The following is a 21,483-nucleotide window of genomic DNA, read 5'->3' as shown; positions in this document are numbered from 1 at the left end:
CCCCCCCCAACCCCCCTTGGGGGCGCAGACAGCATAGCAGCATATGACTCCGGCGTACCACATGGAACAGGACATTCCCTTCTATGAGGCCAACGACATGTCGAAACCCTTTTCATACAGGTCAGATCGCTTTACATTGTTTAATTTCCGCTTGCTAATCCGTATTCGAGTTGGCCTCTACGACGAGGTGTAACTAAACCAAGGCCAGTTCTCTCAGCATCCAAACGTGATGGTGCAACCAGTGAATCTAGCAGCTACGCCCGTGAGATGCAGACCTCCCAGGATGAAGCATCTGGAGACAAAGCCTAGGCCAGAAGTGATCGCCTTATGATGCCAAACCGGATTCGAACGACGCGTCCGCCCACCTTGCCATCGCCGCGGCCGACAACAATATGCTCCTGGATGTGCGCCGTGCCGATTGCAACGCAGCGCTCGTTGCTCCTGTGGATAACGTCCTCGACGCCTTGCTGAGAAATTCCGTGTGGCATGGGAAAAAGTGAACGGAAACAGTGGGTCTTTTTGGGCTGATGCTTCATAATGTTGCCACTCCACCGCATTTTGATGCCGCTTCCGCAGTGTCGTCGTTGATCTGAGTAGCGCTGCACATTCTGAAGTTGTCGGGCGCCATTTGGAGTTCTTTCTGTCACCAAGTCTCTTCGAATGAGTTCGCAGCCTCCGGAAGGACCTTTCCTGAAATACTAAGCTTGTATGCCGTCGCCTGGAGCACAATCCATCCTTTCCACCAGAATTATCTCGATCAGGTAATCAAAGTTGCCTAAAGTATGCATCCTTGCAACAATGCTGGGTTTGCCATGTTTTGTCGTTGAGTCTCTGAGCACACTGCATGAACGAAAAATAACCGAATCTCAGGTGGTGAAGAGGTACCAGACCGTCTTACTAACAAGTGTGGCAGTACACTCAACTTATTTGAACACCAATTACACGTCTTTCAAGCTCTGCGGCATGAACGGCTAGCGTACAAAATGCAGCAACCCTGACGCCCATCCATCTGTCGCATCGCATTCTTGAGTTTCGTGGGGTGGAATTTGTGTCTTGCAGAGTTACGCACGACTCTGTTGACATGCTAAGAATGTGGCCCACTCTCGCCCAGGTATTTGCTGTACATACAACATGATCAGCGAGCCCTGATCCAGGCCTTTCTCCTCTTGCTTTTTGTGCGCGCTGTTCATCTGACCAAAGTCGTTCCTTACCTGGTTTGTTATTGTTCATTCATTTCTTCGGGCAGTATGCGATCTCTCTTGATTTGCGGCCTTGTCGCCAGTGCAACGGCACAAGTGAGCATCAGCTACAGTGTTACTGCAACAGTCACGGCAACCGAGATCGTGACTGTCACCACATGCCCATGCTTGAGCTCGACGACTTCGTCAATATTGATACCGGATGGGACGATCACACCCTCAAGCACCATTGCCACCACAAGCACGACTACGACTCTAGCCCCATCGTCATCGCTGATGACCACCAGCAATCCTGTGGCGAGCTTCAGCCCAGTCACAAGTGCATCGTCGGCAAGCTCGATTCTCTCGACCACCTCTGGCACCCCGATCCCTACGTATGATGCATATATCAATGCCATCCTTGTGCATCACAACTACCATCGCCTGAATCACACTGCCCTACCATTGACTTGGTCAGTTTCTTTAGCTGCCACCGCACAGCAGATTGCGGAAACCTGTGTCTATGGCCACGTCACGTAAGCAGCTTGCCTGCCCCCTTTTTTGCTTGCCACTAACAGCACTGCAGTAATATTGATGGTGGCGGATACGGTCAGAATATCGGCGCCGGATACCCTGGGACGCCTTTGGGCATGGGTGCCTTCGTGACTGAAGGTCTCTACAACGGCGAGGTCAACAACTATATATACTACGGCCAAGAACCCGACCTCAACACGCTCAATGCATGGGGACATTTCACGCAGATCGTGTGGAAGAGCACCACGGCCGTGGGATGTTATACTGCCGATTGCTCCTCGAGCGGATTGCAGAACGTTGGAGGCAATGTGCAGCCATACTTTACGGTCTGTAACTATGCGCCGCCTGGGAACTTTATCGGTCAGTTCGCGCCGAACGTGGGTGTCTCAATTGGTCTGCCGAGCATAGACGCGAACTACGGACTTGCTTGAGCGTGTGAACTTGCACATGTATTCCGACTGCTAAGGCCAGTGAAGAGTTCGTGTTGGAATTTATGCTTCGCGTCTGCAATCGTGATGTGCTAGATCTGTCGAAGGATTGAATTGTAGCCGTAGACAGAACAGATTCAATTTTCCTGCTTCTTTCGTAGCGTCCTGATTGTGGACGCTTTCTGTTGCTTCAAAGACTGGGCACATTGCGGTCCTGCCTTGTCGATTATCCACAGCCATGAGTGAAGACATCATCGAGGAAATCAGAGGACTATTAGACAGCTCGCCAGGAGATCGGATGGCAATAAGCCCGAGCGCCGAAAGCCATAAGGCGGCATTGTGCTAAACCATATTTGGAGTGTACGGCACATCTCGAACTCTGATTTTGGGCGCAGCCTTTGCATTGCTTCGAGCCCCAGAATTTCTGCGGTAAAACCACTGTCTTTCTCCGCTTATTGTCACTGATCGCGCGCAAAGTGCTCTTATTATCTTCGAGTTCAATACGTTCAAGAGCTCTGCAACATGGCGTCCGCAGCCAAACCAACAAAGAATCAACTACGGCGAGCGAAGAAGAAGGTGCAGAAACAGCAGGTAGGTGTATTTCACGTGCTCTTAAAGCGAGAACTATCTGACGTCCCACAGTCGACAGCACAGCCCCAGCCGGAGCCCACGACACAGGATACCGCCCCGGAACCAACGAGTACAAGAACCGAGAAGAACGTGAAATCAGAAGATGAGCGCAATGGCGACGCACTTACAGACCCTCTCATTGTGGATGAGGGGAATCCACTTTATGACATGTACAAGGACATCATGGGAAAGTTCGAGGAACTCGACAAGGAAGACCCCTCGTTGAAAGAGCCCGAAAAGCCTGAAGTCTACTTCGATGACGACGACGATATCCCCGACGAAGAGGAAGAGAATGCGGCGCCAAAGCTCTCAAAAAAGAAGCGGAAGGAGATGTCCCAGCTGTCTGTGGCAGAATTGAAAGCACTTGTGAACAAGCCCGAAATGGTCGAATGGACAGATACATCTGCGCCGGATCCGAAGTTACTGGTCCACCTGAAATCATATCGCAATGTTGTTCCCGTCCCGACCCATTGGGCGTTGAAGAGAGAATATCTGTCATCGAAACGAGGTATCGAAAAGCCACCTTTTGCGCTCCCAAAATTTATTCAAGAGACTGGCATTGCGGAAATGAGAGATGCCACGTTGGAAAAGCAAGATCAGCAGACAATGAAGCAAAAACAGCGGGAACGCGTGCAGGGCAAGACTGGCAAGCTCGACATAGACTACCAGAAACTATACGAAGCTTTCTTTCGCTTTCAGACGAAACCAGAGTTGACAAGATATGGAGAGGTGTACTATGAGGGCAAGGAATTCGAGACCAACCTGCGCCACCTACGACCTGGTGAAATATCCGACGAACTGAAAGAAGCACTTAACATGCCAGCCGGCGCCCCTCCCCCCTGGCTCATCAATCAACAGAGATACGGTCCACCTCCATCATATCCTGCGCTCAAAGTGCCTGGTGTAAACGCGCCTCCGCCTCCCGGGGCAAGTTGGGGATTTGCGCCTGGCCAATGGGGCAAGCCTCCGGTGGACGAAGCAACGAACAGACCATTGTACGGTGGCGATATTTTTGGTGTATTGCAGCAACAGCAGAACACGCAGCAAGGCGAGCCTGTGGAGAGGGAGTTATGGGGCGAGCTTCAACCGCCTGAAGAGTCCGAAGATGAGGAGGAGGAAGACGAAGACGAAGAAGAGGAGCAAGATGGAGAAGAGGGCGGAGCTGGTCTGCAGTCCACGACAGGTCTCGAGACGCCCAGTGGCATGGCTTCATCTGTTCCTACCGAGATTGGAGGGACGGAGACAGTATCAGAATTCGATCTCAGGAAACGGCGCGGCACGGACACAGAAGACTCATCACATCCGAGATCGGCTTACCAGGTAATTCCTGAACGGCAAGCGCGTGTCGAGGGCTTCTTTGGTGGCGATCGTGTATACGACCTTAAATCGGCTCAAGCTCAAGGCAATCTTCCGATTCTCGGACAAGAAGAGACACGAAAACGAAAGAAGCCTGGTGATGTGGATGTGTCGATGGATCCGGATGCACTGGCGGCTCATGATGGCATGGACAAGGAAGATCTACAACGAGCATACGATCAGCAACGGAAAGCCGAGCAAAATCCCGAGTGGGATTTCCAGGAAGACTTGTCCGAGATGATAGCGACAGAACATAGGAAGAGACAAAAGAGGGATGAAGACAGGAGAAGTAAGCGGTGATGCATCATAAAGACCGAGGAGACTGTATTTTTACATCAAGAGAGAAGATGCAAGGGTGAAAGATGGAATGATGTGGGTAAGGCTGAACCTCAGCCTTGCGACTCTCTTAGAGCGGCTCTTTTCCTTTCGAGACACCGTTAGACCGCCTGCGGAACGGCCGATGATTGGCCCCCCAAATTTCACATTTCGGCCCAAATTTACTGTACGAGACAAAGTGAGCCTGGGATCGAGCTGCTGCATTTCGGGGCCAACCTTGCGCCAGTCTCTGTCATTCTTTCACCCTGTATCTGTCCTGCTACGGAGAGAAGTGCTCAAATCATCAATCTCACCCTCTTCTGTAGATGGTCCTTTCTCACTGCTCCTCATGGACCGCTACCGGGGGTATGTTTCCTCTCCTTCGAATTTCGAGACCGTCTGAGTGACTGACATCGAACATAGACCGCGACGATCACCTCCACCTCGAGACAGACCTCACCGGGAAAGAGACGACCACCCAAATGTCGAGTATTTCGGAGAAGGTGAAAGCTACCGACCTGGTGGCCAGACCGGCGACGGTCCTTATAGACCATTGAACCGAGATCGAGTAGGCGCAGATTCATGGTCGGGAGAGAGAAGAGACGGACGACGAGATGAGCGAAGAGAAGACATAGACTCATACATCCCCGTCACAAGCACACGAGCCTCCAGACCACGAAGCCGCTCTCCACCTCCTCCCTACCGACGAAGATCCCGCTCACGCACGCCACCGATCCGAGGCAGAGAAGACTTATTTGCAAACAGAAGATCACCTCCACGTCGTTACTCTCCACGAAGATCCCCTCCACGAAGAAGATCCAGATCAGCATTTGGCGCAAGACCTCGAAGTCCACCCGACGCGAAGAGATTCCGAGACTACTCCCCTGAACCGTCGAAGCGATCACCCAAACGAGAACGCAGAATATCTCCAGACAGAAATCGCTTTGACCGACGCTCACCGCCGAGGCGAGGCTTCTCACCCGACCGAGACGTTGCAAGAGGTGGAGAGAGCTACCGACCAAGATCGAGATCACCTCCGCGGCGCCGACCAGGAGAAGACAGCTGGCGAAGACGGTCACCCTCACCAAGGACTTCCGGACCTGCGTCGAATGACACCTCCCGAAGATCGTCACCTCCTATTCATCCTGATAGAGCAAGTCTAGCAGGATCACTTCCCAGATCGCCAGCATACCCTCCCAGAAGTCAGTATGACAAGGCAGACTCCACAAACTATCGAGACAGATCTGTCGACGGAGGACAACCAAGAGATGTGAGCACACCCCACGACGACGTTCGTTCGAATGGCGAGCCGCCTCAACCACCATCTGGTCCTAGTAGCTACCGCAATGGTGAATACAGCCGTCCACCACCGACCGGTCCATCGCGCAGTTTCAGCCAACCTCAGCACTCGCCGCCCACTGGTCCCGCGTTGTTAGTGTCAGCGCACAGTCGCGGGGGCGGCGGTCGTAATGCTCCAACAGGACCTCGCGGCGCCAGTGGCCGGTTCGACACCCCTTCTCGCGAATTCACCAGTCCACCTATGCGTGGCCGTGGTAGTCTAACGTATCGTGGCGGTCCACCTCCGTTCGGCCCTAGAGGAGGCGGGTACGGTCGTGGAGACTTCGGCGGCGGCAGAGGCGACTACGGTAGCAGTCGAGGAGATTTTGGAGGAGGGAGTTTCCGAGGCGGATTCGGACGAGGGGAATCCTCATTTGCTTTCCGTGGGAACAGCAGCAGCAGCGCGACTTATCCTCGCACTCAGCGCTTCAACACCGTCCAACAACACCTCACTACGAGCGAGAAGATCGTGCCTGGAGGGAAACTTCTTCCTTTCGGACTCCCACCGGACCAGGACAAACGGATCAAGATGCTCGAAGCCGAAGCCGAGCGAATGCGCACGGAGATCGCGGAGAAGCAGAAATCGAAACGTGAGATATTGAATGAGTGGGAGACGCGAGAGCGAGAGAGTGAGAGAGAGTCGCTTCGCAGCGAACTTGCGGATGCGCATTTACAGCAGCTGATGGAAGGAGATGATGGCATTGGTCGGGCGGCGTTCTAGTTGAACGACCTCCGCTTTTAAACCATGGCATTCATTCTCCCGCCGAGCAGCATAGAAGATCGCATACGTCGGTCTCGAAAGGGGAATGGCACAAGGACGATGGACATCAGAAGAAAGATCGAAAAGGCTGCCCAAAAAAATCAAAATTGTTTCCTTGTTCGAACCTGGCATAGCGAAGCGCTTGGGTAGAAAGCGTTGCCTCAAAGAGGCACACAGGGCATTGTCTTCACATACTGAGCGACCACTCCCAGAATCAAAACACGTCAAAGTCCATCTTGCATTCTTTTCGGTTTCCCCTGTCTGTACATCAACGTGAGGAAGCGAATATTGAGGGACGAAAAGCCGTTCTCGATACGACACAGACTTGATTCTCCTGACCAGCGGGCTCCGTCTCCGTCTCTCCTTCGTACGCAAATTTCCCTCTCATATTGCACGCAACCAATGATGGTGCTCCATCTACGCACCAACAGCCCTTCCACCATCGACCTCCAGATTCACACCGGTGATGAATTTACCCTCGTCACTCCCCAGGAATGCACACATGTTCGCAACATCGCCCGGATCTGTCAGTCTCCCCAGCGGCACGTTGAACAAGAACTTCTTCATGTTCTCCTCGTTGTAAGGCACGCCGACGAACTGCTCGAACAGGCCGGTCCCGGAGAGCAAAGGGCACAATGCGTTAACGCGGATCTGGTCCTTGCCGAACTCGGCGGCGAGACCTTTCGTTGCCTACCGTCGCCGTCAAATTTAGTTGGTGCTCTTCTTCTTCTTCTTTACCAGAGCGGGAATCATGCGCGTGTGTGTAACGTGTGTCAAAGTCAAGGGTGGGGGAGGAGGGGGACGTGGACATGTTCCAGCCTTACATTTGCCACGGCCGCCTTGCTAGCATTATACCAGACCAGGCCCGGACGAGGCCTCATCGCGCCAATGGATGCGATATTGATGATACTCCCACCACCTCGCTGTTTCATCGCGGGGATCGCGGCCGGTACACTCAGAAAGATACTCTTGACATTGACGCTCATGACCTTGTCGAATTCGGCCTCGGTGACCTCGAGCGTGGGCTTGTTCTTGTAACTCGTGCCTGCGTTGTTGACGAGGATGTCCAGTCCGCCGAACTTGCTCACCGCGGCGTCAACCATCTTCTCCCAGTCCCCTTGCACGGTGACGTTGGCCGTCAGAGTGTGCACGTGCTGGTCGTACTGCGAGTTGGAGGAGAAAGCCTTTTGCAAGCCCTCGGCGTTCATGTCGGCGGCGACGACCTTCGCGCCCTCTTCGACGAATTTCTTCGTGCAGGCAAGGCCGAAGCCTGAGGCGGCGCCTGTTTTGAGCAATGTCAGCAATCTGACAGTGAGTCGTGTATTGCAGAGGTGGTGGTGTCCTCCACGGGTGCCACGGGTGCCACGGGTGTGAGTTTCGTACCTGTCACGATGGCCACTTTACCAGCCAGGCGGCCGGAGCCGGTTTGTACTGCGTGAAGACCAGACATTTCGGCAAGTGCTGTGAAGACCAAGCGGGTATGGAATGATGGCAGAAGAGTCAATCTGTGTCAAGGTACAGAGGCGCAGGGTACAAGAAGTCGGGAGTAATGGCTAGCCACGGCCTCCATCCCATTCTCCATTCTCAGCATGTTTGACCTTCCCTGCTCCTCTTTGCCCCTCACTGACTCGTTCACGAAAATGATGAGGGGAGAAAGGATGATCACACCAGGGGGGTTCGAGCATTAAGGTCCTCCGGAGGAACCTGCGGCACGCATGAGGTGAAGTGAACTGCGGGGAAGAAGCAAACGAAGGACGACATCAAAGGAATTGGACCGGTTTGGACCGGCCTCTTCTGCCCTGGAATCTCGGAAAAGTTCATCGACAAATCAAGATCAATTGCAACAGCCACATTTTGAGACCGAGCATATAGCGAGTCAAGACGCATCAGTACGAGGATCACTTCTATATGACCACAGCGATCATTCCTGCCTCTATCAGTTGCGGCGAGCATGGTCATGAACGATGAGCAAGCTTGCTGCAGATGACAAATCTCGAGCAAGTCTCACTGGAAACCATGGACATGTGCGAAAATGACCTTCGAGGTTCTTTCAGGCCTACTGTTCTTGGTACTTTATGGTGCCTCTGTAGAGCCCATCATGCCCAGACTTCTGCACAAAATCACCAGGGACAGAAGTGTACTCTCCTTCGTACCGCCGAGATAAGAACCTCCTCTTTTCAAGGAAGCAACAGTTGTCAGCAACACAGCCTTTGGTGCGCATCCTCATGCAAGTCCGCCTATTCCGATATACGATTCTTCATTTTGTTGTAGTCTTTGAGGTGCATCGTCACGGCTTTGCGAAACGATTCCTCATGAAGGCATCCACAATAAACGAAACGGTATTCTTTCTGCCAGTCGATGCTCCAAGGAGTCCTTAAGTCGACCCAACAATCCTCTCGCAGTCGTTGTGAGTTCTTCATGAAGACCATGAGCTCCTCAGACTCTTCATCTCCCGACTGGCCTTCCTCTTGCTGCTTTGAGCGCGGGCGGCTTGCCGAGCGAAGCCTATGTGAACCAGTATCCATCTCTGGCTTAAGCTTCCTGTGGGTCCTCCAGAACTTCTGATCGATGGCCGCGGGCTCGCGCTGTACTATTTTAAGACACTTCATAACGGTGCCACTGATATCGACCACCAGGAACGTGCTCAGATGCAGCTCGGTGTTGGTGCGGTGCCATACCCTGTACAATTCTTCCGGTTCGAAATTGAAGTTATGATTGTTGTCATAATGGGCCTCAATGGGCTCAATCTCCTCTGGGTAAGCCTGCTTATTGCGGGATCGGACGTCGACTTGGTACGATACAGCGTCCCGGGCCAGCTCAGCGTTTCTTCGGTCGAGGATGGAGGCGAGTTCTCTTATCTCGTCTGAGTGAGCCTCGTCATGATGGGATTGCGAGGAAGGCTGGACCTGAGTGTCTGAGACGATAAAGATTTCAGTAAAAGACACCGATGTAAGGACAACCTTCATCATCGCGGTATATATACCTCTGCTTCCAGGTTCTTCATGGGTGCCTTCGATAGCGGCCGGTCTTCCCCTTGTATTATTCGAGGTGGTCATGTTGAACGATTCTTGTTGGTTGGCCTGTCCCTAGAAGAGACGAGCATTGCCGCTGGCTCGGTTGACAATGTGCGACTGTCCGTCGGTGAGATGAATGTGTTGGACAATCTGCGGCATGTGTCGCTTTACCACTTGTCTGTGGTCAGGCGCTACTGCAATTGTGCAACAAGCGCCTGCCGGTTCGACAACTCTTGGGTCTAAAAGATGTTGAAGAGGCTTGCAAGGCGAATGGATCGTCTCTGGGTTGAGGTTGCCTTGACCATTAACCGCGCCCTCTTCAGGCCTGCGCGCGGGCTTGATTGGTGTATTCAGCGCCCGACTCGCATGGCATGGGCAGGGAGGGTAGTTAAAGGCTGGCCCGCGGAGAGTGCCCCAATAGATTAGCGACAGCCGCCTCCTGCCTGCAAAGCCGCGGATGCAGGCTGCAACCAACGCAGCCTTTCGTGTCATCAGTGTCAAGGTTGAACATTCCCCACTGCCACCTTACGGTGCAGCCATGTTTCCTGGCAGTGCTTTGCTAATCACATATTTGAAGTTGGCTGTCCGGCTCGATGGCTGTCCAGCTATGAGCATTCATCGACATGTTCACCCTGGCGACGCGCGACGATGGCAGAAGCCGCTGGCCTTACTCTTGGTACCGTGGCTCTTGCTTCTCTATTTACGACTTGCATCGAATGCATCGAATATTTCGAGCTAAGCAAGAGCTATGAGTATGACTACGGTTTAGCATGCTTGAAGTTGTCTCTGCTCAAATCTCGTCTGGACAATTGGTGGTATGCAACGGGCCTATGTAGCAACGATCACGAGGGCAGACCGCCATCGACAGGATGGCCACGGAAACGGGACGTGATTCAGACAAGCCTGCAGGGTATCGTCGATATTATTAGCAACGCCGAACTTCTCAGAGATAAGTACAGGCTTCTACCCCGCAAGTCTCGAAAGATCAATGGCTGTCTTTGGCGAGGCGCTCAAAAACAGGCAGCAAGTGTCATTTCTGATAGCAGGCCTCGTTCCTCGGATTCGAGCCCTGGCAAGTCATTCTTGCGACGTTCCACTACGTGGGCGATACGACAAGCAGAGATTTGATGGTCTTATAAACGACCTCGAATTCCTCATATCGAACATCGAAGCTGCATCTCCACGAGAACCTCCTCTGACGATTACTCCACTAGAGATGGATTCTCGAACCCTGACCGAGGAGCACAAAGCAGAGGTGAAATGCCGCTCCACCGAGTCCTCCTCGACCGCACCCTTGGACAGTATGGCCAATCAGAGCGTCTGCAAGACCTCAATAGCAACGATGGCTCAACGTCAGCCACCTCAGCAAACAATAATCCAAGCATCCGCGTCAACCTCTGTGAAAGCACCCTCAAATACATGTATACACAGGGAGCAAGGCTACACCTGGAGCATCAATGAGATGAGAGACTCCTCGGCCGTATTCTACGGCAACGTCGGAGGTGCGCAGCTAGCGCCTGCCCCAGCAGGCCAAACCGTTCAGTTCAAAGTCGGAACGACCACTGGCCATGCAAGAGTTATGGGAGGAGCTATGAACGACAGAAACTTCGACACCTTCTTCAATGCTACAGCTCGGGACAGGAAATGACACGACCTAATTGCGAGACGGTCAAATCGAAACAACAACCGTGTGTAGGGGAGCTTTTCCGGATTATATATACCTATGAACACAATGCCGAAGTCTGGCCTTATACTATGTCGCACTATGCTGCTGGTCCAAGCATGAATTGTTCCTCCCAGTACGCCCCGGAGTCTACCTGACCACATATCGCTTTTCGGCCGTACCAAATGGACCGAGGCTGGAAACAGGGTAAACATCAGTCAGGGACGGCCAGTCCACGAGCATAGGAAAATCTATGTCGTTTTCGATATGGACGAGTACGATAATGACCCGTCAGAACATGGTGCTCCGTACGGCGCCGAAAGGGACAGAATTCGCGACCCGTCAGCCTAATGCACCAGACTGATGGATACTGGTCACAGTCTAGTCACGGCGAGCTGCTAGGAGGGTGACCATGTGCAGCGCCTGCTTTCTCATAGCCTGCCACGGTCTCTGATGGAATGGGAATCGTATATGTTGCATGTTGCCACCTCTCCCATAAATGTCTCTGTAAATGTAGATAATGCTACCACTTCCAGGGTCTGCACGATTCGCTGCAAGGCCACAATTCTAATGCTTAAACCCGTTCCGCTCTTCTTCGCCTCATCGTTGCAAGAAATACTTGCCCATGCGACAAGCTACAAGAACATAGCAGTTCGAGTTCATTCCCAGCCTCTCATCGGGAAACCCCTTCAGCCGCCTCACGGGTGTGGAATGCCAGTGGAGATGGTCTTTCCGTTCACGGAGTCACTAAAATGAACGGGTGGCATGTGGTGTTGGCGCCGTAGGCGCACAACAGGTAGCAAATGAAGCTGCCGATATGGATACCGAACAGAACTGTTTGGTCATGATTTGAGTATTCCTTCTTCACCTGGGTACCCTGGTATACATATCTTGAGAATCTCCCTGAACAATCTGCTACCTTTTGCCTTTGTTGGCCCGACTCTCGGCAGCCGTTCTCTTCTTCTTGGGAGCGCCCTTGCCTCTGAGTTTGGCGACCTGTATGTTTTCAAATCTGTGCTCCTCATCTTCATTGTATCCTTCCAAGCCGAACTTCTTGAATCGATTCAGCATGTCCTCCACTGTAGTTGACCTTCTTGGATAGTATGCGGCCAGTGCGGGGCCTCGTAATCTGGCACGGAGGATTTTGTTGCCCAATCGCTGTTGATTAGGGTTGAAAGTTGTAGAGAATATTGAGCATTGGAGCTTTAGGAGAAAGACTTGATCAGCCAGGTACATTGAGAAAGACACGGGGACGGGATGCGAATCAATGCGCGGCACTCTCTGTGCGCAGCACATGAAAGTACCAAACTTACCTTTGCAAGCTCTAGTAGTCGACCTCTCGATGCAGAAGCCATGGCAATGCTGTATACAAAGGATGAGTCGAATGTTGAGATGCTATTGTCCGCAGATGGAGAATTGACGGAAGAGCGAGACAATGCGCTCGGCTCAAGTTTCCTTTCTCAGAGACTCGCCTCTACTTTCCCCTCAGCTCTCAGCCACGACTTTTTGTCCGCCAACATCGAGGCCCAAGGTCGTGTGCAACAAGACCTGGACCAAAAGGTTCAAGACTGCCAATTCAAGAGATTATGCAGTAGCTTTCTGTTTCACATTCGAATTCGGCAGTATGTCCAATGTTGACAGGAAGAGAAAAGCGAACGGCGACCAAAATCTGACCCCTCGAAAAAAGTTTCAGAAAGATCAGGCTGGAGCCTTCAACGACAGACAATCCCATAATGCTATCTCGAGTAACCACTCCAGTCCTGGATCTCTTCCTCCATTACCGGACATCGACGAAAAGTACGTCGATGAGGTCTTCACTCACGTGACCGTCTCTGCAAACACCAACTACGACAGACTCGAATTCCTTGGAGATGCCTACATTGAAGTGATCGCTTCGCAATTGATCTATGAGAGGATTCCGACCCTTCCAGCAGGTCGTATGTCACAGCTCCGAGAGTCGCTCGTCAAGAACGAAACTCTAGGACAATACACAGTGCTCTATGGGCTCGACAAGCGACTCAAACAATTCAAGCGAATCCAGAACGAATCGAAACAAGCAGCATGGCTCAAAATTAAAGGTGACGTCTTCGAAGCCTACGTCGCAGCCGTGGTACTCTCAACGCCAGACGGCTTCTCTACCGTCAAGACGTTTTTGACGCAGCTGTGGGCACCCAAAGTGGATGCCGTGGTCGCTGAACCCAGAGCGTCATTGAAGAGCAAAGAAGAACTTGGAAGGAAACTCTTGGGGAAGGGTGTCACAATTAGCTATGTCGATGAACGAGAGCCTGTCATCCATTACGGCCAAGGAAAGGAGACCTATTATGTTGGAGTTTACTTGACTGGCTGGGGTTGGGAGAATCAGTATCTAGGCAGCGGCAAGGGGTTGAGCAAGGGTGTTGCAGGACAGGAAGCTGCGGCTGCGGCTCTGAAGAACCATCCTCTCATCGATGAGATTGTCGCCGTCAGGAACGCCTTCTATGAGCAGAAGAAGGAGGAGGATAGGCAAAAAGAAAACCTCGAGAAGGAATGAAAAAGCGAAACATCAAGCTGAGACGTCAGCATTTTGCGCTGTTAACGAAAGCCCGGACAATTGTTTGCGCGACTGCAAGCTTACATGTGCGACATCAAAGCTTGGAGGGTCGGAACAGAAGTAAGTAGTCGAACCATGTTCACACCATAGCTGCTCACCACTATCAGAACGCTCCAGATGCTCTCAGAACCCTCCAAAACGAATGCTCATATCGTGCTCCTAATCCACAAAAGCGCTTTTATCCGCAAATCCCTGGCCCTGGCCCAGGATCTCGCTAACCCATAACACTCTCCGTTTACCAACGAGCCGTCCATTCACAACTGAACATCGCAACGGCACGCCACCATCCATCGCCTTCATGCCTCGACACTCTCTGAACAATCACAAGACGGACAATCGAGGTGTATCCCCAATGTGGCGGAAGAAGACAGGGGTGTACTGCAGCAACACCTGTCCATGTCAGCATTTTCCAGAGGAAACAACTTCGAGCTCACCCACCTGAATGAGGAACTGATGCCTCGTCCATTCATCCAATTGATCATCCGAAAATATCGGACTCCTCACTCTCAGTGCTTTCTCTCCGGGTCGAAATCTTTGTCATGCGTGGTGGCGTGAAGAACTCTTTGTCTACCTCCTCATTCCGAAGATCTTGATCAGTTTCGAGAGCCAGCTGTTCTTTGACCGGACTTGGAGTCTTCATCTGCGCTTCTGACCGACGGACTTGATGGGGTGGAGTGAACGGTAAGGAGTTCTCAATGTTCAAATCACCAATGTCGACGGTATTGTCCTCCTTGCTGGCCGTCTTTTTGCGATGCACAATGCCAGAAACGAATTTGTCCTTTATCTTCTTCAATACTCGGCGACGCTTGCCAGTCTTTGTTTCGGGCTCGGTTGTGACGAGGTTTGCCGAGTCAGTTTGGGCGAGGGTCTTTGTTCCCATGAACGTCCAATTCTTCCGTGCAGCGTCGAAGTCGCAAGTCTTGTCTCCTGCCGCTCGGCCGCTTGTCAATGACACTTTCCCATTGTCGAATTCTGTGAAGCTGGATATGCTGTTGTACGAGTATGCCAATGACTCGGTACTTTCCCAAGTCTGATGGCTTCCCGCATCAGCATCATATGCCTCGCTGCTGCTCGGTGATGCATACTGATAGCTGACCAAACCTTCACCATCCCGGACGAGCTCGAAGACTCCACCACTACGACCAGCCACGATGCGACGTTGTCGACGTGCCTCTGCGTTCACTGAGGAGGTTTGATCCATGTTGATCGTTGTTGTTGATGGTTGTCGACCGGCGACGGACGGACCCTGCTCGACTAGTGGATCGTGACACTTCAAAGACTTGCTTAACTACGCGATTCCTGCGCGATCGATCCAGAGAGTTAACAAAAAGTTTCGAAAGGTGGCGAAGAGTACCAAAGGATCGAGCTACGATGTCCAGAAAAAGGAGATGTTGTGTCGGGACGGTGGTGCTGATACACGGACTTAACATCACGACATGTTGGGCAGTATCCTCTTTCACAACAACTGTTACAACACACGACATCACTTCCCAGAACGCGCAACAAAGTCTGGCCGGCGTGAATGCGTGTCGGCTGGGCGTTGCTATGGTTGCTGGTGACCGTATATTGAAGAGCGGCATGAATACTTGTCAAGCAGAATGGAAGTGCAGGCAAAGACATGGCGGACAAAAGGGGAACTATGCAGGTCTCTGCTTGAGGATCTGCAAGAACCCGTGAGGACGTGGATTCATGGCAGAAAGCTTGGATGCATGGCACTCGACGACTTCTGTGCTTGCGACGGCAAACCAAGCATTTGGAATCCGAAATTAGGAAGAGAGTTGATTACCTTCTCTGGTGCACCAGAGGGAATTCTGTTTCTGTGCTAGTCAACACATCTCTTCATACCGATTGATGCAATTCCATAGAAAGAGACCGTGCCTCTTATCTATGCAATTCAGCCCCTTGAAGCTTTACACGAGGCAGGTTTCTTGTAGCTACGCGAGAAGTCGAACCTGTGCATCATGAATAGAGCATTCATCACCGGTAACTATTAAGTAGTGGCACACAGGCTATCTTTATCCTGTCCGGGAACTCGGTATCGTTAATATCTATTTGCCCTCCTGTTTCGTCTTCATCGAGATCTTGCCCAGCGGATTCTTCGCTTTGAACCTCAAGAACGTCGCAAAGTACACGACAGCGTAATTGAACCCAATGAATGCACAAAAGATCCCAAAGTCGCGCCACTTGTGCGAGTAGAAGACACTGAAACCCCGGGCGAATTGGTCGCCGTTGGCATACTGGCAAAACTCACACAGTCCGTCGGATGCGACTTGCACGTACCCTCCGGCCTGGCGGATATATGGTTCGACGTAAGATTGGCATGTTTGGCCTGGTGGCGCTGGCTATAGACTTGTCAGCATGCTGCATGAGCTTTTCTTGGGTGCAGAGAGACTCACGAATCGTGCAAACTCGCCCTGATTGCATCGAACTGGTTGGTCGTGGATGATGACCTAGAGTTTTGGGTTAGCTTGACTTCGTCCTCCTGATAACAAGACTGATATAGGAATGGGAGACTTACACCAAGCATAGCCTCAAGAAGGTATGTAAAAGGAGTAAGGTGCCACATCCAACTTCGCCAAAAGGTCGGAAGCTGTGAAGGTGGCACGACCACGCCGCAGAAGCTCACCACGAACAAGAAGAAGATTGGTACAAGCAGACTGGCCAGCAACTCATTCGGCGCGAATGCCGCGATCGCCTGTCCGAAGCTCACATAGTACAGTTCAAACAGACATATGCACAGGTACAAGAAGCCCGATGCGAAGCTCGATGTGGAGGAGCGATACCCCTGGAAGCCGAACCACCAGCAGCAATAGTATATGCTGCCGGCCACAAGAGAGTAAGGTATTTCGGCGAGCACAGCGCCTGTAGTCCATGCAATCCAGCTGTAGATCTTGGCATTGTTCTCGCGCGACTGGAAGATATTCCGAGAATTTAGGAGGACTGGCTGGAGTTGTTGGATCAGGGGCGGAGAGATGGTCAGCGTCATGAAGACGGCAAACAGGCGTGATTGGAAGTCGATGGTAGCATAGCCGAGGTGGTAGAACGTGAAAGTCGTGAAGAGACCGGTGAGGATGTGAAGCATGAATTTCCCGATAATGTAGTTCGGGGTGCGCTGGGAGAAAGGGAGTCAGTATTGCCAACAACTCGCAACAAGAGACCGGGCGGAGAATAATAGACACAAGAGGGGATGCAGGACTCACCCAATACGACACAAAGGATCTTCTGACCACAGCTGCCACCTGAGTTGCCAGCGGCATTGCGTATTCCCTATCATCCCTGATGTTCCCACTGTGGTCAGCATCCTTCCTACGGTTGATCATCTCAGCAATCTCATCGGACCGAGCTTGGCGGTTCTTGCTTTGTTCCCAGACATCGCCCCAGTCTTTTCCTTTGTAGTTTGGATCGCCGGCGCCAATGACCTCAAGCATATATTCCGCGGGATTGGCATCGGGAGGACATTTTCGGCCCCCGTTCTCTTCGAAGTAACGGATAAGCTCTTGCGAATCGTTGCCTAGCGGTCCATGGTATACCACTCGACCACCAGATTTGAGCAGCAGCAGTTCGTCAAAATGCTCGAAAAGGACAGCCGACGGTTGATGGATCGTACAGAGGATGGCCTGTCCGGCGTCGGCTAGTTTCCGTAAGAATCTGACGATGTTGAAGGCGGCGCCCGAGTCAAGGCCGGAGGTGGGCTCGTCGAGGAACATAAGCAATTCAGGTTTACTTGCCAACTCGACGCCGATCGTGAGTCGTTTTCGTTGTTCTTGATTCAGACCTTCGCCGATTCTGCCGATTGTTGCACCAGCAATATCGCGCATTTCCAATAAATCGATGATGGTCTCACAGTAGGCATACTTCTCCTCCACAGGCACTTCTCGTGGCTGTCTGAGCAAGGCTGAGAAACGTAATGCTTCCCTTACGGTAGACGTTGGCTCATGCACGTCCATCTGCTCAGCAAAACCGGTGGCCCGCTGGAATGATTTGGGCAGTGGACGGCCGTCGACTAGAAAGTCGCCAGTCACAGTTCCAAAGTTGATGCGTTGGGCGAGGGCATTGAGAAGTGTCGTCTTGCCTGCCCCACTGGCACCCATCAATGCAGTGAGTCTGCCGGGACGAACATAGCCTTGGACATTCTGAAGGAGTTTCCGCTCGCCTTTCTCGTAAGGAATCACGTAGTTGACATCGCGAAATGTATAGACTGTTTCGTTCTTGGCCACTTGTTTCAGCGTCGTGTCTTCTTGCTTCGTGCTCGTTGTGTCGCTACCATCGTTGCTCGGACTGACCACCTTCTCACCCGCACTTGGCAGTCCGTTGGCGGCAGCCTCCTCATCACCATTTACATTCTTTTCTCGTCCTCCAGTCTCAATTGACTCTTCGACCTTCTTGGGTACCTGACCACGTTTGAAGACGGTGATCGCTCCGCCTCCAGCGTTGGGTTTCATTATTTCCATACCGAAGGCTGTCAGAGCGAGGAAAAATATGAAGAACGCCCAAAGGAAGCCAAAGTTCCGCCAAAGATGGCTTCGAGTATATCCGAATGATTCTTGAATATACCGAGCACCGTCAACGCTCGTGCGGCCAGGTTGGCTACCGGCCAGTGCGCATGACTGGTATTGAGGACTGGCATTTGGTCCTTGTGGGACCAAGTATGGGGGTTCGCATGCCATCGTGAGACCGGTGAATTCGTTCGCGATTAGACACTCGAAGCCGTATTGAATCCAGTTGATCCGTCTCAGCCAAGAAAACCACGGCTTCATCTGGCCGGGTGCTGTGGTCATGTTAGATTAGGTGTGACGGTGCGGGGCAGTATCAACTCACGTATTAAGTAGCCGGTGTAGACCACCAAGATTTGGATGGACAGGCCAGTAAATCTCGTGGCATCGTCAAGTGTTTTGCACAAAGCCGAGATCGACCGGAAGAAAGCGTAAGTGGTCATAGTCACTGTCCAAATGATCAAACAAGAAATGAAGAACTGGGACGCGGACGCGGCTAGCTGTAGCAGGAGTCAGCAGGGGCGAGAGCCAGGTTGTACAATTCTCAGCGACTTACTCCACCCATCCAGTATATGATAACATTGAACAAGAAAACTTGAACAGCGACCAGGGGAACATCGACGACTGTCTGGGCAATTGCGTAAGCTGCAGGTCGGTAGAACGAGAAAGACTTGTGCTTGAGCAGGATTGGCTTTGAAGAGAAGGCGGCGGTCATCTCTGCAAGGGCGAGTAGAGCGTTGAAAAGGAGGACGAAGAATATGGCGCCGCCACGTGGAAATGCTCCGCTAGCTGTTTTGGGCATCTGAAAGAACAGACTGCCGACGATGAGCCCCTGGCAAGCATTAGCATGGAGACCTCAAAAGGTGTTTCAGTGATTGCAATACCTGAAAGACGATTCCTCCCCATTTCCCATACAACGAGGCTTTGTCGCCCACGATAACCAAGAACTGACGCTGAGTGCAGGCGATGACCTGCTTGTGGAAAGGAATGGTGTAGTTCTTTTTCTTGTTCTTCTTCGACCTGTTCTCAAGCCGGGCCCTGCGCTGCTCTTCGAGCTGCGCTTCAAAATCTCTAATATCTTCAAGATTGCGTTGGTAAGCATCACTCTTGCGATACAAAGCGGCAAACTCGTCTGCATTACGCGGTATACGATCTTCCCAGCCCTTTTTGATTGATCGAGCATGTTCGTCGGTCACAGACGTCAGGAAATCAGCTGTGGTCCATCGCTCCGGACATTCAAATCCAAGATCGAGAAAGTATTGTTTAGCATTGTCTCCAGGTCCATAGTATAAGCATTTTCCATGGTCGATGAGGAGGACTTTGTCGACCAGCTCGTACAGAGACTCTCCAGCTTGATAGAGAGAGACGGCAGTCGATGTTTGGGCCATGTTGGTCAGAGTCCGAATAGATTGGACGTACTCCAGGGCAGTACTCGCATCCAGACCTCGACTCGAATTATCCCAGCCTTGGACTGACGCTCTTGTTATCATAGCTTCTGCAATGCTAACTCGCTTCTTTTCACCGCCAGACACTCCTCGAACAAATTCGTCTCCGACTTTGGTGCCCAGTGTATGCTCGATCCAGAAGAGTTTGGTGACCACACGTAGGAACTCTTTCATATAATCTGCACGGGATTCTCCTTCCAATCTGGATTCCTTTCCAGGAGTCCTGCACGTCAATGCAAACAGCAAAGTCCGTCGGACCGTTAAAGTCGCATAATGCAAGTCATCTTCAGGGTTGTAAATCACTTCGCCGCGAAAGTCTTTCTTCATCCGGTGCGCGTCCGTGCCGCCGTAAGTGACGTCTCCTTCCACCGACTTATAGCCTTCTCGCTGATTGCAGAAAGCCTTGAGAAACGTTGAACAGCCAGAGCCAGGGCGTCCCAGCACCAGGAGCATCTCACCAGGCCGAACACATCCGTCAAAATTGCTCAAGAGGTCGCGAACAGGCGGCTTACCGGATGCAGCTTTGGCACCCCTTCTGAATAGGGTCTTGATCGTGCGAGGTAGCCCAAGGAAGATGTCGCCAACTGTAGGTTGCAGACTTGCACCCAAGCCGACGCCCTTCACAGTCAGATTGCGGAAGACGACGCCACTGTGACGCGTCTTTTCCTCTTCGCTATTCTGCTGACGAGCTTGACCGAACATGCGGGACATCAAGCGTTCAATTTCGTCACTTTCCTCTTGCAGGTCGGCGTCAGACTTGCCTGAAGCACTTGTTCGCCGCTTGGACAAGACTCTGAACAGGTCTTCCTCGGTTTGAATACTTTTCCTCGTAGGGAAGTCTGGTCGTCCGTCTTGGGCTGTGGGTGCTGCCTTAAGAGGTTCATACCTCGATTCCGCCGTCTTTTCTGCTGGCGAGCGCTCGGTCGAAGCTGTACTGGAAGAGATGGTGGACATACTGCGGTGCGGCCCATGTCTAGCTTGTGGGCTATCAACGGCAGCCTCAGCGTTGGGCGCAGCCATTGGGCTCGTTGGCGTGTCGCTGGACGACGGCATGTCTTGATTGCGGATTCCATCTGCAGAAGCGGCGGGAAGGTATGAACCAGATTTAGCCAGTGATTGATGGGGAGTTGACACATCTGTCGTATCCTCGGCGGTTACCGCATCATAGAAAAGTGAAGGAAGTGCCGAAGTCGATGGTATGGGCTGACCTTGTGACGAAGCAGATGCCGTTGCAGGAGAGCCTCCGGCCACAGCTGTGTCGGATGGAATTGGTCTTTGCTCCATCTTGAGATAAGACTTGATTCTATGGAATGTGAGGTAAGAGTTAAAGAATACGATGCGCGAACAAGATGCCGTGAGCGGCCAATGAACTCTCTATTGAGCTTCACCGGGATAGAAATTGATGAGAATCCATGGTGGGTGATAAAGGACTAGGAAGAATGCAGGTTCAGCATGGTGGAAGTCGTTTCCGGCTGAGATAGAGCTCTGTGTTCAAGTAGTACGAGTACGATAGGGAATCAAAAGGCAAGCAGATGGATGGATACGAAGTAGCGAAACAAATGAAAAATGGATATCAACGGACTTAGCATAAGTGTCTAAAAGGAACACGACAGTTCCGAAGACGATGGAGATGTGGGAAGATGCATGTTTGGGTCTGTTGGATGATGGTTGGATGGATTTGGATCGAGGAAAGAGGTTCGTGCCTCAAACAAGCATTGTCTATGATGATATCAAATGAT

At 52.0% G+C, this 21,483-nt stretch overlaps 9 protein-coding genes across 9 annotated transcripts; 4 read left to right on the top strand and 5 right to left on the bottom strand.

Annotated features, from left to right (window-relative positions):
- Positions 1-1,247: 1,247 nt before the first annotated feature.
- On the top strand, positions 1,248-2,143 carry PV05_09190 (uncharacterized protein; the record flags this gene model as incomplete). Its single annotated transcript, XM_013458768.1, has 2 exons — positions 1,248-1,714; positions 1,765-2,143. 2 exons carry the CDS (start codon positions 1,248-1,250, stop codon positions 2,141-2,143), a joined length of 846 nt encoding a protein of 281 aa, XP_013314222.1.
- Positions 2,144-2,662: 519 nt separating this feature from the next.
- Positions 2,663-6,500, top strand: PV05_09189 (uncharacterized protein; the record flags this gene model as incomplete). The annotated part of the gene is made up of 4 exons (XM_013458767.1): positions 2,663-2,731; positions 2,783-4,415; positions 4,768-4,807; positions 4,865-6,500. The coding sequence occupies 4 exons, from the start codon at positions 2,663-2,665 to the stop codon at positions 6,498-6,500; spliced, it is 3,378 nt and encodes a 1,125-aa protein (XP_013314221.1).
- A 127-nt stretch (positions 6,501-6,627) lies between these two features.
- On the bottom strand, positions 6,628-8,266 carry PV05_09188 (uncharacterized protein). The gene is made up of 3 exons (XM_013458766.1): positions 7,923-8,266; positions 7,364-7,821; positions 6,628-7,229 (listed from the first exon to the last, which is right to left on the bottom strand). The coding sequence occupies exons 1-3, from the start codon at positions 7,987-7,989 to the stop codon at positions 6,957-6,959; spliced, it is 798 nt and encodes a 265-aa protein (XP_013314220.1). The 5' UTR covers positions 7,990-8,266; the 3' UTR covers positions 6,628-6,956.
- Positions 8,267-8,345: 79 nt separating this feature from the next.
- Positions 8,346-11,787, top strand: PV05_09186 (uncharacterized protein). Its single transcript, XM_013458764.1, has 2 exons — positions 8,346-9,082; positions 9,176-11,787. Exon 2 carries the CDS (start codon positions 10,542-10,544, stop codon positions 11,199-11,201), a length of 660 nt encoding a protein of 219 aa, XP_013314218.1. The 5' UTR covers positions 8,346-9,082; positions 9,176-10,541; the 3' UTR covers positions 11,202-11,787.
- PV05_09187 (uncharacterized protein) lies at positions 8,777-9,595 on the bottom strand (the record flags this gene model as incomplete). The annotated part of the gene is made up of 1 exon (XM_013458765.1): positions 8,777-9,595. The coding sequence occupies one exon, from the start codon at positions 9,593-9,595 to the stop codon at positions 8,777-8,779; it is 819 nt and encodes a 272-aa protein (XP_013314219.1).
- PV05_09185 (uncharacterized protein) lies at positions 11,692-12,602 on the bottom strand. Its single transcript, XM_013458763.1, has 2 exons — positions 12,530-12,602; positions 11,692-12,419 (listed from the first exon to the last, which is right to left on the bottom strand). The coding sequence occupies exons 1-2, from the start codon at positions 12,569-12,571 to the stop codon at positions 12,132-12,134; spliced, it is 330 nt and encodes a 109-aa protein (XP_013314217.1). The 5' UTR covers positions 12,572-12,602; the 3' UTR covers positions 11,692-12,131.
- A 143-nt stretch (positions 12,603-12,745) lies between these two features.
- Positions 12,746-15,807, top strand: PV05_09183 (uncharacterized protein). The gene is made up of 2 exons (XM_013458761.1): positions 12,746-13,866; positions 13,914-15,807. The coding sequence occupies exon 1, from the start codon at positions 12,841-12,843 to the stop codon at positions 13,744-13,746; it is 906 nt and encodes a 301-aa protein (XP_013314215.1). The 5' UTR covers positions 12,746-12,840; the 3' UTR covers positions 13,747-13,866; positions 13,914-15,807.
- PV05_09184 (uncharacterized protein) lies at positions 14,285-15,007 on the bottom strand (the record flags this gene model as incomplete). Its single annotated transcript, XM_013458762.1, has 1 exon — positions 14,285-15,007. The coding sequence occupies one exon, from the start codon at positions 15,005-15,007 to the stop codon at positions 14,285-14,287; it is 723 nt and encodes a 240-aa protein (XP_013314216.1).
- PV05_09182 (uncharacterized protein) lies at positions 15,714-21,374 on the bottom strand. The gene is made up of 7 exons (XM_013458760.1): positions 19,184-21,374; positions 18,856-19,131; positions 18,625-18,799; positions 17,007-18,574; positions 16,325-16,918; positions 16,203-16,256; positions 15,714-16,148 (listed from the first exon to the last, which is right to left on the bottom strand). The coding sequence occupies exons 1-7, from the start codon at positions 21,026-21,028 to the stop codon at positions 15,855-15,857; spliced, it is 4,806 nt and encodes a 1,601-aa protein (XP_013314214.1). The 5' UTR covers positions 21,029-21,374; the 3' UTR covers positions 15,714-15,854.
- Between the last annotated feature and the right edge of the window lie 109 nt (positions 21,375-21,483).

Source organism: Exophiala xenobiotica, assembly GCF_000835505.1.
Source record: "Exophiala xenobiotica strain CBS 118157 unplaced genomic scaffold supercont1.5, whole genome shotgun sequence".
NCBI classification, from domain to species: Eukaryota; Fungi; Ascomycota; class Eurotiomycetes; order Chaetothyriales; family Herpotrichiellaceae; genus Exophiala; species Exophiala xenobiotica.
The sequence above is the reverse complement of the archived record's forward strand: the minus strand, read 5'-3'. Positions and strand labels throughout refer to the sequence as shown.

Excerpts from the sequence above, each read along its gene's own strand:
- PV05_09188 (XM_013458766.1), bottom strand. The coding sequence starts at position 7,989 with ATGTCTGGTCTTCACGCAGTACAAACCGGCTCCGGCCGCCTGGCTGGT. Across the intron at positions 7,822-7,922 it reads TAAAGTGGCCATCGTGACAG|GCGCCGCCTCAGGCTTCGGC; the intron begins GTACGAAACTCA and ends TGCTCAAAACAG. Across the intron at positions 7,230-7,363 it reads GCAAGGCGGCCGTGGCAAAT|GCAACGAAAGGTCTCGCCGC; the intron begins GTAAGGCTGGAA and ends CGGCGACGGTAG.
- PV05_09186 (XM_013458764.1), top strand. The coding sequence starts at position 10,542 with ATGGCTGTCTTTGGCGAGGCGCTCAAAAACAGGCAGCAAGTGTCATTT.
- PV05_09185 (XM_013458763.1), bottom strand. The coding sequence starts at position 12,571 with ATGGCTTCTGCATCGAGAGGTCGACTACTAGAGCTTGCAAAG. Across the intron at positions 12,420-12,529 it reads GACTACTAGAGCTTGCAAAG|CTCCAATGCTCAATATTCTC; the intron begins GTAAGTTTGGTA and ends TTTCTCCTAAAG.
- PV05_09183 (XM_013458761.1), top strand. The coding sequence starts at position 12,841 with ATGTCCAATGTTGACAGGAAGAGAAAAGCGAACGGCGACCAAAATCTG.
- PV05_09182 (XM_013458760.1), bottom strand. The coding sequence starts at position 21,028 with ATGGAGCAAAGACCAATTCCATCCGACACAGCTGTGGCCGGAGGCTCT. Across the intron at positions 16,257-16,324 it reads TTCTTGAGGCTATGCTTGGT|GTCATCATCCACGACCAACC; the intron begins GTAAGTCTCCCA and ends CCAAAACTCTAG. Across the intron at positions 16,149-16,202 it reads AGGGCGAGTTTGCACGATTC|CCAGCGCCACCAGGCCAAAC; the intron begins GTGAGTCTCTCT and ends ACAAGTCTATAG.